The following is an 18,233-nucleotide window of genomic DNA, read 5'->3' on the forward strand; positions in this document are numbered from 1 at the left end:
CATCCAAACTCCTGTACTTAATACTTTAATTTATGAAGGCAAATGTGCCAAAAGCTCTCTTTACAACCCTATCCACACGTGATGCCACTTTCAGGGAATTATGTATCTATTCCCAGATCCCTCTGTTCTACCTTAGTCCTTCATGCCCTACCATTACAGTGTAAGTAATTTCCTGGTTCATCCTTCCAAAATGCAACACCTCACACTGCCATTTTTCAACCCACTTTACCAGCGTGTCCAGATCTTTCTGCAAGCTTTGAAAAACTTCTTCGCTGACCACAACACCTCCAATCTTACTGTCATCTGCAAACTAACTAATCCAATTGACCGCATCATCGTCCAGATCATTGATATAGATTATGAACAATTGGCCCTGCTCCTGGTTCGACCAGGTTGAGGCACAGTTTCAGATCCAGCTGATCACAACCGAGTCCACCTGGTACTACCAGGACACAGTGAGCCGGGTGGCCAATTTCATCCAGGGGCTCCTGTTGCTGATGACCCATCCTCACTTAGTTCCTGAGAATGATTACCCCCCCCCCCCCCGCCACCAGTTCACCTCAGAGATGCCTAGACACTGAGCGTGACATCACATCCTGACCCAGGGCCCACCGCACCATGCAAGAGCCAGACAACTTCCCCTGGACATGCTCCCACTAGCTAAGGAGGATATCAAAAAGCTGGGAGAACTGGGCATAGTATGGTGGCCAGACAGCCCATGGGCTTCTCCCCTGCACATGGTGCCCAAAGCCACTGGTGTTTGCAGACCACAGGGTGACTACCGCCGGCTTAACAAGGCCACTACCCTGGATCGTTACCCTGTGCTGCACATACAAGACTTTTCAGCCAACCTGCATTGGGCAATGATTTTTTATAAAGTGGACCTCGTGCAGGGAGACCATCAGATCTCCGTACAAGCTGACGACATCCCCAAGATCGCTAACGTCATTCCGTTTGGCTTGTTTGAATTCCTATGCATGCCATTCAGGCTGAGGAATGCCATGCAAACCTTCCAGCGGCTGATGGACGCGGTGGGCCGAGACCTGGATGGCACTTTCGTCTACCTCGACGACATCCTGGTGGTGAGCAAAGACTGGCAAGAACACTTGGTGCACCTTCACAACCTCTACACCCGGCTGAGTGAGTTTGGACTGATAATCAACACCCCCAGCCAAATGCCAGTTCGGGTTGGAGATGATTGACTTCCTTGGCCACAGGATAACCAAGGAAGGGGCCACACCACTACCCAGCAATGTGGAGGCCATCCAGAAGTTTCCTAGACCCAGCATAACCAAGAGACTGCAGGAGCTTGTGATGATGATCAACTTTTATCACAGATTCATCCCCTCAGCGGCTAGAATCATGCAGCCCTTATTCACCCTCATGGCAGACAAAGCCAAGGATGCAACATGGGACACAGTCAGTGGAGTCCTTCATTGGGGCCAAGGAAACACAGGAGGCCACCGTTCTTTTGGCACACTCCAGGGTGGATGCTCCAAAAATTCTGATGCTGGACCCCTCAGGAACTGTGATCGGTGGAGTTCTGGAGCAGCAGATCAGAGGGATCTGGTGGCCGCTAGCTTTCTTCAGTTGGCATCTGTGACCACCAGAACTGAAGTACAGCACTTTCAACAGGGAGCTACTGGCACTGTACCTAGCTATCCACCTCTTCCTCAAGGGCAGGACTTTTATGGCCTTCACTGACCACAAACCCATGACCTTCACCCTGGCCAAAATCTCGGACCCTTGGTCAGCTCGCCAACAGCATCACCTGTCATATATCTCTGACTACAGCACGGATGTGCAACGCATCTCGGGCAAGGACAACATGGTGGTGGATGCACTGTCCACGCACTATCGAAGGGAGTGGATTTAGTGGCACTGGCAAAGGTCCAACAAGACGATGAGGAGATGCCCCAGTACAGGAGAGCCATTGCGGGACTGCAACTCCAGGACTTGCTGGTCGGCACAGGTAACACCACCCTCCCGTGCAATGTGGCCACTGGACAGATCAGACCTATCCTCCCCGCGGCTTGGAGACCACAGGTTTTTTATTCCATCCACAGCTGGCTGAGCTATCCATCAGGACCACAGTCCAACTGGTGGCCAGCAAGTATGTGTGGCATGGTCTCCAAAAACAAGTCAGCAGGTGAGCAAAGGCATGCACGCAGTGCCAATTAGCCAAGGTGTAGCAGCACACTAAGACCTCACTGTATCAGTTTGAGCCCATAGAGCTAATATTTTATCACGACCACATAGACATGTGGGACCCCTACCAGTATCCCAGGGGTTCTGCTGCTTGTTCACAATGGTCGACTGCTTCACCAGGTGGCCAAAAGCAATCCCAATGGCAGACACTTCCACGACCTCCTGCGCCAGAGCCCTCATCTCCTCCTGGGTAGCATACCATCCCACATCACATCGGACAGAGGGGCCCAATTCACCTCCAGCCTCTGGTTCGACCTCACAAGTCTGTGGGGTGCTCAGCTACACCACACTACAGCCTTTCACCCACAATCGAATAGGCTGGTGGAGTGCTTCCACAGACACCTCAAGACCACACTCATGGCCATACCATAAGAACCCAATTGGGTGGATAAAATTGGACCCCTTGAAGATGAGGGGGGTAGGCTCTGAGAGAAGCCAGAGGAGATGGATGAAATTTTAAACAATTTTAAAATACTGGAGCTCTGCTAATGCAAAAGTTTTGGAGAGTGCCCAAGAGACTTTACTAATGGATTTTTGTTTACAAAAAGGCAACAGATGAAAGATCTTGTTGGAGCCACATTCTGTCTGGAGGGGAACTTGCTGTTCCAAGAGGGTCATGTGGTTTTGCAAGCAGAGAGAGTAAAACAGGCTTTCTCTCTCAATGAGAGAGAGAGAGAGACAGACAGACAGACAGACAGACAGACAGACAGACAGACAGACAGAGACACAGATCACGTCTAGTGTCACATCCAGCAACAGCAGCTGGGACTGGAACAGGACAAGCTGGAAAGCTTGTGGAAACCCCATTTGGAAGACGGGTTGTGTGTTTAGTTCAGTCTGGCCAAAGTCCTTGTGATTCATGCAAGAGGAGAGGACTGGCTGTCTAATGTTTCACTTGGAATAAGAGAAAAAATAAACTCTGTGGTGACCTGAAAGGAAGAGGTTATCATCTGGAGAACCCTGAGGGGGAAAGTTTGGTCAGCAAGACACTGGAGTGGCTGATGAAAGTACATCAGTTGTGGATGTCCTGGAACAACAAATCTCTCTCTCTGAAAACTGACAAGAACCTTCCTGAGCGGTAAACATTTACCTTTCAAGCACCAAAGCCTGGTGAACTTTATAAATGTTAAATTCTGTGCACAGTATAAGAATTGCCTGCAACCAGTGAACTTGAAGGAATGAGAAATGAGATTGGACAGTGAACCAAATAACTTTTCTGAACTTACACACACACACATTATATACATGTGTGCTTTGAATTAGAAGGGGGTTAAGTTAGGTTAGTTAAGTTAAAGTGTGATTCTGTTTTCATGTTTAAAGATAATTAAAAGTAACTTCTGTTTAAGTAACCATTTGTCTTGGTGAATATCTATTGCTGCTGGGTTTTGGGGTCCTCTGGGCTCTTAACAGTAGATCATGTCTAAAAAAAATCTTGAGTTTTTTGAGAAAATTACTTAAAAAGGTTGATGAGGGGGGAGGCGGTGGTTGTTGTCTATTTGAACTTTTGATAAGGTTCCTCACAAGAGATTAGTAAGGAAGATAGAAGCATTAGGTATTAATGATGAAGTAGTGAAATGGATTCAACAATGGTTGGATGGGAGATGCCAGAGAGTAGTGGTGGAAAATTGTTTGTTGAATTGGAGGCTGGCATAGAGTGGAGTGCCTCAGGGATCGGTACTGCATAAACTACTGTTTGTCACATATATTAATTGAATTAGTACATTTGGAAATGATACAAAGTTTGGCGGTGTTGTGGACAGTGAGGAAGATTATCAAAGCTTACAGGGTGATACAGGACAGTTAGAAGAGTGGGATGAAAGATGGCAGATGGAGTTTAATCCTGATAAGTGTGAGGTGCTACATTTTGGTAGGACTAATCAAAAAAGGACATATACATTAAATGGAACACAATTGAGAAGTGCAGTGGAACAAAGGGATTTAGGCGTCATGGTACATAATTTTCTGAAAGTTGAATCACATGTGGATAGGGTGGTGAAGAAGGCACTTAGTACGTTGCATTTCATAAATCAGAGTATTGAATATAGGAGTTGGGATGTTATGTTGAAATATTGTGTGCAGTTTTGGCTGCTGAATTACAGGAAGCATATAAACAGTATAGAAAGGTGCAGAGGAGGTTTATGAGAATATTGCTGGGGTTTCAGCGTGTCAGTTACAGGGAAAGGTTGAGCAGGCTGGAACTTTATTTTCTGAAGTCTAGAAGATTGAGGGGTGACTTTTAAGGGGATTGGGTAGAGTCAATATGGACAGGCTTTCTCCACTAAGAGTGGGGGAAGATTCAAATAAGAGGGCAAGGATTGAGAGAAAAAGGGGAAAGTTTAAGGGAAACACAAAGGGAAATGGTTATGGGCTAAATGTGGGTCGGTGGGACTAAATGGGAGATCATGTTTGGCACGGACTAATAGGGCTATACTGGCCTGTTTCTGTGCTGTAAATGGTTATATGAAGTCATTAGGGATTCTGCTACCTTGGCTGTCATTCCCACTATGACTAGTGAAACAAAATATGATATCTAAAACCTACCTGCTGAACACATTTTTGTTACTTTCTTTCTTCAACTCCTACTATCCTTCACCTCCAGCTGTTCTCGCCGAAGCCTGTTGAGACAAAACCTTACCATTCTGACTCAGCCCCCTCCGACGATGACTGCTCATGTTTACACAGCTTGTCAGCTCAGTTTGAAGTAAAACATTGTGATACTTGGAGCAGCAGGGCAATATTTATGGAGCAAACTGCGATCTCAGACTAGCACTTTGAAGTCAAACTATAAATTCATACTTTTCAAATGTCAATACGGACATTGTTTTACATTTCTCAGGTGTTCTCCCTTCAAAATTAAGAGCAGAAAATGACCCAAGTACAGGAGGTCAGACAGCATCTACATAGATAATCCAGGAAGCTATGTGGCTTCCCAGGTGCCAGGATCCAGATGTCAGATCAAATTCACAGCATTCTCAGGAGGGAGACTGAGCAGCCAAATGCCCATGTCGGGACCAATCACGTAGGTAGGAAGGGTGATGAGGTCCTGCAAAGAGAGTTTAGGTGTGGAGTTGAGACAGGAACCCCAGGATTGTAATCTTAGAATTGCTACATATCTCACGTGGTAGTGAGGTTAAGGCTACATATAAAAACAAATCAAAGTATTGTGTATGGTAGAAATAATCTTCTCCAGTGCATCTATTTCAAAGCACAGAGTATTGTGGGAAAGGCATGTGGAATTATGACATTGTGGCTATTAGTGAAACTTAGTTGCAGGAGGGGCAGGACTGGCAGCTCAATGTTCCAGGGTTCTATTGTTTCAAATGTGATTGAGCAGGAGGGATCAAAAGGAGAGGAGTGGCATTGTCATCAGTGAAAATATTGCTGCCGTGCTCAGACAGATCAGCTCAGAGGGCTTGTCTACGGAGGTAAAATGGGTGGAAATGAGAAATAAGAAAGGTATGACATTAGGCACTTTCAGGTGGCCAATTGCCCCGTTTGTAAATATGCGGCTGTTGGGAGGCCACGTGAATATGCAGGAGGTGCCTGCAAGGCAAACTTTGTAAACCTCCTCCGAGAGGGATAATCGCTGCAGCACAGTGGCCTCCCCAGCTATCTGAATGCAGCCGCCTGTAAGTGGCTGCATTCAGGATGACAGTCAGTTGGCGAGCGCCTGACAGCTCCTCTCCCAGCTGCCCCTTCCCCTGGCGCAGGACGTCAGGTTAGGGGCAGCTGGCTGGGCTGTCAGCTCGGGGACTGCAGGGCTGGAGCGGCCAGTAGGGGAGAAGGGGTTTGGAGCGGACAGTGGGGGAGAAGGGGGCTGGAGCGGCTGGCGAGTGAGCACGAGAAGCTGTCACCCGAATTTATTTTGAAAATGCATTTGCAGTAAAATCATAAATAGTGTCAACACATGGACCACCTTTTATACGAAGGTCTTTGCACAAATCTGCAGGCTTTCTCGACCGTTCAAATGCAGGTTAAATATCAATGCAACCACCTGTACGTGAAATGCTGTGCTTTATTATTGTTCGAGCCGAGCCAGATTGTAGTAATTTGTACATGTCAGGGTGCTCGTGCCTTAGTCTGATAATGTCACAGAAAAAGTAAATCTGAGTTAAAATGATCTCGTTCGCTCTGCACCCGCAGTTCTGTAAATACTGAGACAAGGTGTGGGTGTGTTTGTGTGTAGAAAGAGAGCAGAGACTATGGGGGGGGGGGGGGGGGGGAGGATGGAAATCCAAACCTGCAATAATTGTTTGCACAAAGCATTATAGAAGCCACAAACCTGGGAGCAGGACGAGAACGAGGTGGCCGCACGTGTGTATTGCAGAGAGGCTGGATGCCCAGTCACTTTGCTGTGGCCTTAAATCCGTCCTGTTCATTTCATAATCGTCATATTTATAATTTTCATCTGAGTCTGGACTGGGTGTCAGGACTAAGTGGCTGCTGATGGAACAGAATTTCTGAATGTTCTCCTTAACTACTTCGCAGAAGGGCCTTTCCACCCCATCACAGACACACGTGTTCAGTAGAATCCCATTGGGGATGGAGAAGAGGTAGTGGATGGTATCCCTGCATAACGGTGTGCACCTCCTGTCATTGAAAAGCTGCCCACAGTTGGACAGGTAGTCCTTCACCACACTGTGACGTACGCTCCTGCCGGCTGCTCCAGCCCCCTTCTCCCCCGCCGGTCGCTCCAGCCCCCTTCTCTCCCACAGGGGGGCAAGGCGATCAGTGTGGGGTCATCCCACGTGGGATGTCCCCGCACTGATAGCCCACACTGGCTGTCCCAGCTCTGACAGCCAGCCATCCCAAATCTGACAGCCTAAGGTACAGGAGCCAGAGTACGCTCAGATGCACATCCTGGTCGGTGCAGCTTTCCCTTCAGGTGGCCAGCACTGCGCTTTTAGCGCTGACATCAGAACGACAATTCAAAGGACCACTTCTTTTTCAGGCACATTCTTAGCTGAGAGTCCACCCGAAGAAGCCTATTAATGAGTGCAATACAGGATCTTCTTTTAGGGAACAAGATAGAACAGTTGACAGAAGTGAACCACTAAAGTCTGCAGACAAGTACCTTGATGTAGGGTTCATGCCTGAAACATTGTTTATGTCCAGCATTATGTTTTTACTCAATCATAGTGTCTGCAGACTTCAGTGTTTCACTACTATTTAGACAGTAAGGTATTTGTCCACTTTGGATTGAACATTTTTCAAATTGTACTCTTAGCCCACTCTCTCAACCGGTTTGTACTAACTGAAAACTTCCAGGTGTCATCTCCTTATAGTATTAGCAAACATTTTAAGATATTTGTCAATGGTTGAAGCCTCAGTATCATATTCCCGAGACACACCTGGTCATCTCTTGCCAACCAGAAAAAGATCCAATTTTCCTTTGATCATAAATTCTGTTAATAGATCAAGTGAAACTGCATTTAGTCTGTTAGATGCTCTCATTAACTTTCTGTAAGAGGCCCTTTTAATGGTGAAATAATTAGGAACAATTATTTTGACTTGTACATATTTATTTACTCTTTCTCTACATTTGAAAGATACACTAAAAGATTTGAACTCTGCATTTCGGGGTGAATACATCAAGTAAAGCGCTTACTTACCACGTGACTATTTGACCCCAACAGAACCATTTGCATATTTTATAGGAAAAAAATATTATGTACATTACAACCTTTTAACATAAAACCTTTTATTTTTGGTATAGAGAACGTCCATTTGTAGTGGGTTTAAATGTAGTATTTTGGAAATCATTAAAAACGTTAAATTTAAATGAAATAAAAGTAGGGTTTAGAGATAATTTAAACATAATTAAAGACGGTCAGTCATTAAAAAAATGAAGTAATTTAAAATGCCAGTACATTTCTGGTGCTTTATTTAAATTGGTATCTTTCACTATTAATACAACTATTCTAAGAGAGTACCATTTCAAAGAAATGCTGTCCATGGATGAAGATTGTCCAAACTATGGAGTAATGTTCTTCATAAGCTCAAATAATACCTTTTTAAATGACCTAATTAATACATTTATCTTCAAGTAATGAATATAATCATTAAAAGGCATATTCTGTGACAAAAAAACTAGAATTGGGTGGGACTAAAATAGTTTTTCTCTTCAAAAGCTCATATCTAGCGTCTACAAATATACTTGCATAAAATGTGCAATTTTCAAGGGTTATACATTTGATAGAATACACAATGTAAGTAGAACACTATAGTTTGAACATAATTAGTTCCCTCTTTAAAAGTGAGCATTCTATTCTTTCGAGAAATCTAATTTTAATCACTAAAATAGCATAATTAAACTTTATATTACAATAGTTAAATCTCGAGGGGAATATTCCTTCTGATTTTGAGATGGAATGTTCGTGCTTTTGGGGAGCAGAACAAGTTTACTTGCAAGAGGGCAAACCCATTTTAACCCAGGATTCATGGCTATATTTCAAATAATATTCCTTCTTAATAATATAATAGTTACCAAGGGATTAGAAATTCTCTGGCTGTTTTAATTATTCGCAAAATTAATCTTGCTGTGTTTCAGCATGAGTAAAATTGTCCAGAGCAAGACAGAGCTGCAATATGAATTAGAAAATATTACCATATTACAACAATTAGATACAAAATTGGGCTTTTGACATTATTACAAAATAGAGATAAAGTCAAGAATACAGAAGGTATTGAGCTGGAGAAGGTTCTAGAAGAAAGGTCAAAAATTTAAAATGTCTGCTACTTAGTCCCTGTTTTGGGCTATCAAGGATCAAATTCATCCCAAAGACAGGCGACCAATAGAATAGTAATACATAATAAACCTCAAAGCCAGCACCAATTTCTGAATTCCAATAGTAGAACTGTAACACACCAATTGAAAGTCGATTACTGGCACCTAAAATCATCCATAGACTTCAACAACCAGGGAAAGGATAGATGAAAAATGTATTATGAGAAGGTAATTCTATTAAGACACAATTCACTTAAGGCAGTCAAGTTCATTTTATGGTAATTGATCACGAAAACATGCAGGTGTGTGGAAAGCTAAATTTGCAAAAGCATTAACTTAGCCTGACCTGAGGTTTAAGTTTGATGATTTAATTGATTGGCTTAATCTTTGGAATGCCGAATATTCAAGTCACCAAAATAATTAAAATTGCAAACAACGAATAATGTTCTTCCATCAGAGGTTAAAAGGATCTAAACCAGACCCTAGAATTTGTCTGTAAATACACACAGCACTTTTGGTGAGAGCAGGTCGTCTAAATTGCAGCTTTGGTTCTATTCATTGCTTTTGCTATTCTCTTCCATCTTGATCTCGGCCTGATGCAGGGCCAGAAAAGACTCCCATGTAGCTAAACACTAAAAGACAAAACACATTTAATATGGAATTGATAACTTCTTTCCCAAAACAAATCAAAAAAGATGGACACACTTTAGGTCTTTCAAGATCTATGAAGAGATCAGATAAGACAATATTTCAAATGAGAATCCTTACACCCAAATGTTAATTTTTGTTTTCATACTTATCAAAACTAATGAGAAGAATCTGATTATTCATCATAGAAAATTAGGATAAATGCTTTATACATCTAAATATTAATTTATCTCAGAAATAATTTAAAACATCTAATCTAGTCTACAGATGTAAAACTGGTCAAGTTCAATGTTTGACCTATACAGCAGGGTTAATCTGGCCATCTTTGCTCGTCCAGCAGTTCTGTCACCAAACACATTATGTCACTGCAAAATGAGTTTCATCAACACCATCAATATAATCACTGCATTAAAGTTTACTCCAGATGATGAGTTATTGAAGAAAGAGAGCAATTATTAACTACTTTCCTCTTTAAAAAAATTATAGTCATATGCTATAAACAGTGTTTGGCTAACATTGCACAATCACTATTATAGAGAAGAATCATACAGCACCGAAATGGGCTTTTAGCCCATGCCTACCATTTTGCCCATGTACACTAATACCCTCTTAAAAAGTTATTTTATCCGATTCTAGCCCTGGCATAGCATTCTAACACTCCATTTTTAAAAAAAACTTCCCCTCCAATTCCATTTAAATCTCTTTCTCATCACCTCAAACCTCTGGCCTCTTGGGGGGGGGGGGGGGGGAACAGTTAGCCCAACGCTGTTACAGAACCAGCAACCAGAGTTTGAATCCGGTATTGTCCACAAGGAGTTTGCACGTTCTCCCCATGTACGGGTACACGATCCTTTATCTGGACATCTAAAATCTGGAAAGCTTCAAAATCCGGCAAGTGGGGACCGGCGGCCGGGCGACTGGAAGGGAGTGGGGGTGGATAGGGCAGCACAATTCAGGTGGGCTTTCCGAAATCTGGAAAAATCCAAAATTCGGAACACACTGTCTCCCAAGGGTTCTGGATAAAGGATCGTGTACCTGTATGTGTAGGTTTTCTCCGGGTGCTCCCCAGTTTCCTCCCACCGTACGAAACGTACCGCGGGTGTAGGTAAATTAGGTGGCATGGGCTCGTGGGCCAAAATGGCCTGTTACTGTGCTGTATGTCTAAATTTAAAAAAAAATTGATACCCCTACAATGGGAAAAGGATTCTGATTATTTACCCTATTTTGCCTTTCAATCTTGTATGCTTCTATCAGTCCCCCTTACCCTCCTTCACTCCATGGAAAACTAGCTTATCTAATTTCTCTTCACAACTAAATTCTTCCACATTCTTTCCAGTGCAACTCTATACTTCCGATATTATGATCAGAACTGCACACAAAACACCATGAACCTAGCCATATAACATTCCATTTTTTAAAATATATTCTACACATCTTAGCCATGGAAGCACACATTCCCATATATACTCCAGTCAAGTTTATTATATCATCTGGGGGGTGTGCCACATGATGACATGGGGTTGGACTGCAAATCCCTATTCTCCTCGAAAAAGTTGAAAAAAGTTAAAAAAAATTGAAAAGTTAAGAAAATTAGAAGAAGTGTTGGAAGACTTGGAGAATAATTTAAAACGGCACCAAAGAAAGAAAAACCAGCTGTAACAATACAAGAAACTGTGCGGAAGGTACTGCCCAAGGGAGACAGGCCAGGAATTGGGGAGACCTTGGACACTGCTGTGCAGGGTCTCCCCCGACAATGGTCGCCTGCTATGGGTGAAGAAGAGAGCACAAAAAACTGAGGCAATATTAAAAAAGACTTTATAGAGGCTTCTAGCTCCAGTGGACAAGAAGAAGGACAAAAAATAAGTTTTGAACAAGGAACTGTGGCTAAAATGATGGGGAAAATGAAAGATTCCTATATATTTACAGCCAAAATGAAAATATGGAGAATTTCCAGCAATCCTTGATGTTATTAATGGAAGAAGTTTAAAAAAAAATGTGGAGAGGGTATAGTTGAAAATAATTTTTTTTACAAAACAGGTGGAAAAATGATACAGCAAGTGGACAGAAAATTTGAAGTTGCAGAAGAAAAAAATTAAAGGGAATGAATTGGAGATTCAAGGCATTAAGGAACAGATGAAGAAAATGCAAGCTGAAAGGGCTGAAATAAAAGATCAATTAATGCAAAAAATTGACGTATAAGAAAATTTTAGAAGGAATAACAAAGATTGTTGGAATTAAAGAAGGTGATAAAGGTCAAGAAATTAAAACGTTTTGACAGCGTTGGATTCTGCAATCTTTGGACATAACTGAATTTTAAGGAGACATTGAGATTGAGAGAGGTCATAGAGCACTATGGCCGAAACCACAACCAGATCAGAGTCCTCATCTGATACTGATTAAATTTCATTGTCACGAAGTAACAACTGGCAGCTAAACAAACAAAAGACAGTCACCATTGGTTTATACTGGAAATAAGAATTTATTTTACCCTGATATAAAAGTTTAGATTTGTTGAAAAAGAGAAAAGAATTCAATGCAGTTAAAAATGTATTACAGAAGAAAGGTTATGCCTTTGTCTTAAGGTATCCAGCAGTTATGAAGGTTTTTGTCCCAGATGGGAAGAACAGGTTTTTTTTATATAAATGGAGCCTAATGAAGCAAAGGTATTTGAGGATTCATTGCCAGAAAGAGAGAGACAAACAGTGGGTGACACTTGAATGAAATATATCACTGAATGGTTTGAGTTGTTACTACAATAAAACATTTTGAGAGAGTTTAATGGGGAGGAGGGTTTTAACCTATAAGTGATCTATATATATTTCTTTGGCTTGGCTTCGCAGATGAAGATTTATGGAGGGGTAAAGTCCACGTCAGCTGCAGGCTCATTTGTGGCTGACAAGTCCGATGCGGGACAGGCAGACATGGTTGCAGCGGTTGCAAGGGAAAATTGGTGGGTTGGGGTTGGGTTTTCCTCCTTTGTCTTTTGAGAGTGAGGTGGGCTCTGCGGTCTTCTTCAAAGGAGGTTGCTGCCCACCGAACTGTGAGGCGCCAAGATGCACGGTTTGAGGCGATATCAGCCCACTGGCGGTGGTCAATGTGGCAGGCACCAAGAGTTTTCTTTAGGCAGTCCTTGTACCTCTTCTTTAGTGCACCTCTATCTCGGTGGCCTGTGTAGAGCTCGCCATATAACACGATCTTGGGAAGGCGATGGTCCTCCATTCTGGAGACGTGACCTACCCAGCGCAGTTGGATCTTCAGCAGCGTGGATTCGATGCTGTCGGCCTCTGCCATCTCGAGTACTTCGATGTTGGAGATGAAGTCGCTCCAATGAATGTTGAGGATGGAGCAGAGACAACGCTGGTGGAAGCGTTCTAGGAGCCGTAGGTGATGCCGGTAAAGGACCCATGATTCGGAGCCGAACAGGAGTGTGGGTATGACAACGGCTCTGTATAGGCTAATCTTTGTGAAGTTTTTCAGTTGGTTGTTTTTCCAGACTCTTTTGTGTAGTCCTCCAAAGGCGCTATTTGCCTTGGCGAGTCTGTTGTCTATCTCGTTGTCGATCCTTGCATCCGCTGAAATGGTGCAGCCGAGATAGGTAAACTGGTTGACCGTTTTGAGTTTTGTGTGCCCGATGGAGATGTGGGGAGGGGGGGGGGCTGGTAGTCATGGTGGGGAGCTGGCTGATGGAGGACCTCAGTTTTCTTCAGGCTGACTTCCAGGTCAAACATTTTGGTAGTTTCCACAAAACAGGACGTCAAGCGCTGAAGAGCTGGCTCTGAATGGGCAACTAAAGGGGCATTGTCTGCAAAGAGTAGTTCACGGAGAAGTTGCTCTTGTGTCTTGGTGTGAGCTTGCAGGCGCCTCAGATTGAAGAGACTGCCATCCGTGCGGTACCAGATGTAAACAGCGTCTTCATTGTTGAGGTCTTTCATGGCTTGTTTCAGCATCATGCCAAAGAAGATTGAAAAGAGGGTTGGAGCGAGAACACAGCCTTGCTTCACACCATTGTTAATGGAGAAGGGTTCAGAGAGCTCATTAGCTCATTGCTGTATGGACTTAATGCAACAGGAGACTGTATTGCATTTCAAATGAGTTAGTTGGGAGTATGGTGCTAACTGCTGAGGAGTCATGAGTGTTAGCGTGGTTTTGACCACAACCTGAATAGATCAGGGTTTTAAAGATGTTATACCAACATTGTGAGATCATATTTTATGGTGAGCTAAAAATGTAAATTCAAAAGAAAGGTGCTGGGCGGGGGGGGGGGGGGGGGGGGGTTAGTGTTTCTATCTTTATTCGGTGTTCTTTTTTTCCTTTTTCTTTATACACCTAGATTAATCAAGACTATTATGAAGTATGCTGTTAATATTATGAGAATGGGAGGAGTGGGAGAAGGATGGATGGTCAAAAGATTTAATAAAGTTAACTGATGGCAGGAAAATTGAATTTTATTAGTGTTAATATCAATGGAATACAGAACCCAATAAAACAGAAAAAAATTATTAATGTAAATGAAAAAAGCAAAAGTAGATTTTTTTTTAAACAAAGAATACATCTGACAGAAAAAGAGCATAAAAATTAAAAAGGGATTGGGTTGGAATGGTATTGGCATCTTTATTTAATTCAAAAGCTAGGGGTGCAGCAATATTAATACATAAAAATTTACCAGTAAAAGTATTAGACACAATTGTAGATACAGCAGGAAAGTACGTAATGGTCAATTGTCAAATTTATTCAGAACACTGGACTTTAATGAATGTGTATGAGCTTAATATAGACGATGGAAGATTTATACAAGATATATTTATGCAATTATCAAATGCTAAATGGAAAATTTTATTTGCAGCAGACTTTAATTTCACCTTTGATTCAAAATTAGATATATCAGGTGATAAAATTATAAAAACTAAAGTAACCAAAACTACACTAGGTTTAATTCAAGATATGGGACTTACAGATATATGGAGAACTCATCCATTTATTCTTTTCGACATAAAATATATTCATGAATAGATATGTTTATAGTCTCTGCACAGCTTCAATCCAGAGTTCAAAAAATTGAATGAATATCAAGCGCGAGTTCTATCTGATCATTCACCTCTAATTCTCTCAATTTCAATGGAGGAAGAACATAATATAGATTATAGATGGTGATCCAATACAATATTATTAAAGAGGAAAGATTTTTGTGATTTTATGAGAAAGTGGACCATTTCTTTCAAGAAACTAATGGTAATTCAGTAATAAATAAGTTTACAATATGGGACACTATGAAGGCATATTTAAGAGGTCAAATAATACGTTATACTTCTAAAATAAAGAAACAACATGAAAGAGGTAGATCAGTTGGAAACAGAAATATTGAAATTAGAGAAGGAGGGTGGAAAAAATTGATGAGTAAAAAAATTATTTTGGAAACAAAAATATTGAGGCAATACAATACAAACCTAGAGAGCAGAAAGGGATATAATGAGAACATGACAGAAGTATTATGAATTAGGTGAAAGAACTCATGAAGTATTAGCATGGCAGTTAAAAGCTGAGCAAGTTTCCAGAACAATAATTGCAACGAAGAACCAACCTACAAAACACAGGAAATAAATGATAATTTTGAGAATTTTTATGAAAAATTGTATCAATTAGAATCTCTGAAAAATTAAAAAGAATATTTACAACAAGTTAAATTGCCTATGTTAAATACAGATGAAAAATTAGTTATCTTATTCTTTATCTGAGATAGAAGTTTAAGAGAGTTTTGATGTCATTTCAAAACAATAAAGCCCCGGGAGAAGATGATTTCTCCCCAGAAATTTATGAAGAATTTAAGGAATTAAAAATCGTTATTTGGCAGATAATAGTGTGAAGTTGATTTCTTTGATTAACACTTCTCGGGGGGGTGGGAGGGAGATCCAACCTAGCAATGGTTATTTCATTGGATGCAGAAAAAGCCTTTGATAGAGTGGAGTTTTTTTTTAATTTAAAGTTTTATAGAAATTTAAATCTGGCCCAATTTTTATAGGTTGAATTAAAGCTTTATATAGAACTCCTACTGCTAGAGTTGTGACAAATGGGCAGTTAACTTTACCTTTTATGTTCACTACATGGACTAGACAAGGCTGTCCTTTGCCACCAGCTCGATTTGCATTAGTTATTGAATTTAGACAAGATAGTAATATTAAAGGTATTAAGGTGAAATCTGATAAATTTAAAATTAATTTATTTGTGGATGATGTTTTGATATATTTAACAGAACCTCAGAATTATTTGAAGTGTCAACACAACAGATTAGAACAGTATGGTGAGATATCAGGTTATAAAATAAATTGGGAAAAGGAATGAGATTGTCATTAGCCGAAACAGATTATTCTTCTTTCAACCATATTGTGAAATTCAAATGGTCAGATCAGATAGTAATTAAAGACATTTATATGAATTTAATTATTTACTGTTAATGTCTAAAATTAAAAATGATTTGAATTGATGGGAATATATACTGATTGCATTAATAGGAATAGTTAATTGTATTAAAATGAATATTTTTCCTTGAATTCAGTATTTATTTCAATCTATTCCTTGTAAGATTCCTCAAAATTATTTTAAGGATTTAAATGCTCTGGTGAAGAAATATTTATGGAAGGATAAAATGTAAGGGTATCTTTACAAAACATAACTTTGAAATATGAAATAGGATGTTTGTAACTCTATAATTTTCAAAACTATTATGATGTGGCACAATTGAAATTTATTAATAGGATGTTTGAAATGGACAGACCTTTGATATGGGCTAATATAGAATTATCTCAAATTGGTGAGAAGAGTATAGATCAGTCTATTTATAGATGAAACCCCAAGTTATTGAGTAGTTATAATTTACCTGTTTTGAAACACAATGGAGTTTCGGTATAAAAAAAGTTATAGGTACTCAAGGTAAGATTTCAGGGAAAAACTCCTTTGTATCAAAATAAGTTTTTCCCCTTTACACTTAATAATCAGCTGAAGTTATGGGATCAAAAGGGTATTACATTTGTGCAAGATTGTTATGAAGCAGGATATTTTATTTCTTTTTAAAGAAATATAATACATCTTCAAATATTATTTTTTCTTATTATCAAAGTAAAGATTTATTGTTGGTTAATTTTGGACATAGTTTACAGTTACCTGGATGGTCTAACTTTGAAATTTTACTTACGGAGGGTGGTTAAGAAGGAATTTATAATGAGATGTATGCTTCAATACAGAATAAAATGCCTAAATTTGACTCACATAAATCTAGATTGAAATGGGAGAAAGATTTAGGTATACTTATTCTTCAGGATGATTGGATGAATTTATGTAGGGATAATATGACTAAAATTATAAATGTAAGGTATCGATTATTTCATTATAATTTTATTCATCAATTATATTTACTCCAGAAAATTTAAGGAGATACAATTTCATTTCTTCAGATTTATGTTTTAGATGTCATAAGAAGGTTCTTTTTTTTTACATTCTACTTGGCTACATGAAATGGTAAAACCTTTTTTGGAATAGACTTAAGGAACTTTTAGAAGTTATTTTGAAAGTGAAATTTTCATTAGATCCTTTAGTATTTTTGTTGGGTAATATTAAGAGGCTGGCATTAGCTGTAGCTGGAAAATGTATTCAGAGATGGTATACAGAATTGAGGACTTGGAGAAGATAACATAATTTGTGTGATAATTATTTTTTTAAAATCATAAAACTTGGAGCCCTTATTTGGTTTATATGGGCATGAATTTTTTGAACCTCCTGGCAGCACAGTAGGGGTGTTAATCCAATCCATGGTAATTAATATATGAATTCTGTTGTTATGGTTGATTTCATCTTTTTTTATTGAAAATATGTATGTATTTTTAAAATTGTTTTAAAGTTTTATTAATTAATTGTATGTTTCAATATATGCATTATGATTTAATAAATACAACAATAAGGAATTATTAATTCCTGTATTAATGGGTGTATTGGAGCAAATGAAAGAGGTACACGACTTACCAGAATCTTTTAAAACAGCATTAACAAGTTATTCCAAAGTAAAAGATCTATTACCACCTTCTTCATATAGACCTATATCATTATTGAATACAGATTATAAAATTGTATTGAAATTATTAATCAATTAGCTAAATATTTACCAAAATTAATAAATATGGTCCAAACTGGTTTTTTAAAAAGAGATGATTTGTAGACAATATAGTTAGATTTTTGAGTTTAATAGGTGTAGCACAGAAAGAAAAGATACAAGCAGTAGCAGTTGCATTAGACGCAGAAAAAGCATTTGGTATATTAGAATGGGACTTTTTATTTAGAGTATTAAATACACTTGGAATTCAGAATGCTTTTTTATAAATTGGATAAGAGCATTACATCATCAACCAAAAGCTAATATAGTTACAAATATCAAAACCTTTTCTATTAGTAAGGTCATCTAGACAAGTATATCAGTTTTCTCTATTTGTATTTGCATTAGCTATAGAACCACTGGCAGAAACAATTATAAGAGATTAAAAAATTAAAGGTTTTGAGATAGATAATAAAGCACATAAAATCAGTTTATTTGCAGATGATGTTATAGTTTATTTACCAAAACCAGAAATATCATTGAATAAATTAAATGCAACATTAACAGAATATG

At 39.6% G+C, this 18,233-nt stretch overlaps 1 protein-coding gene across 5 annotated transcripts in view; it reads right to left on the reverse strand.

Annotated features, from left to right (window-relative positions):
* Positions 1-18,233, reverse strand: part of snx7 (sorting nexin 7) — a 119,453-nt gene that overhangs the window by 23,012 nt on the left and 78,208 nt on the right. For 3 of the 5 annotated variants that reach the window (XM_069939060.1, XM_069939057.1, XM_069939061.1), the window contains one exon: positions 7,710-9,567. The exons of 1 other annotated variant lie outside the window; for it this stretch is intronic. In XM_069939060.1, the coding sequence (XP_069795161.1) occupies positions 9,487-9,567 (81 nt within the window). In that variant the 3' untranslated portion in view covers positions 7,710-9,486. Of the gene's footprint in view, positions 1-7,709; positions 9,568-18,233 lie in introns of those variants that run through there. One more of the 5 variants, XR_011357923.1, reaches the window with a different exon arrangement.

The sequence above is a fragment of the Narcine bancroftii genome, chromosome 5, assembly GCF_036971445.1.
Source record: "Narcine bancroftii isolate sNarBan1 chromosome 5, sNarBan1.hap1, whole genome shotgun sequence".
NCBI classification, from domain to species: domain Eukaryota; kingdom Metazoa; phylum Chordata; class Chondrichthyes; order Torpediniformes; family Narcinidae; genus Narcine; species Narcine bancroftii.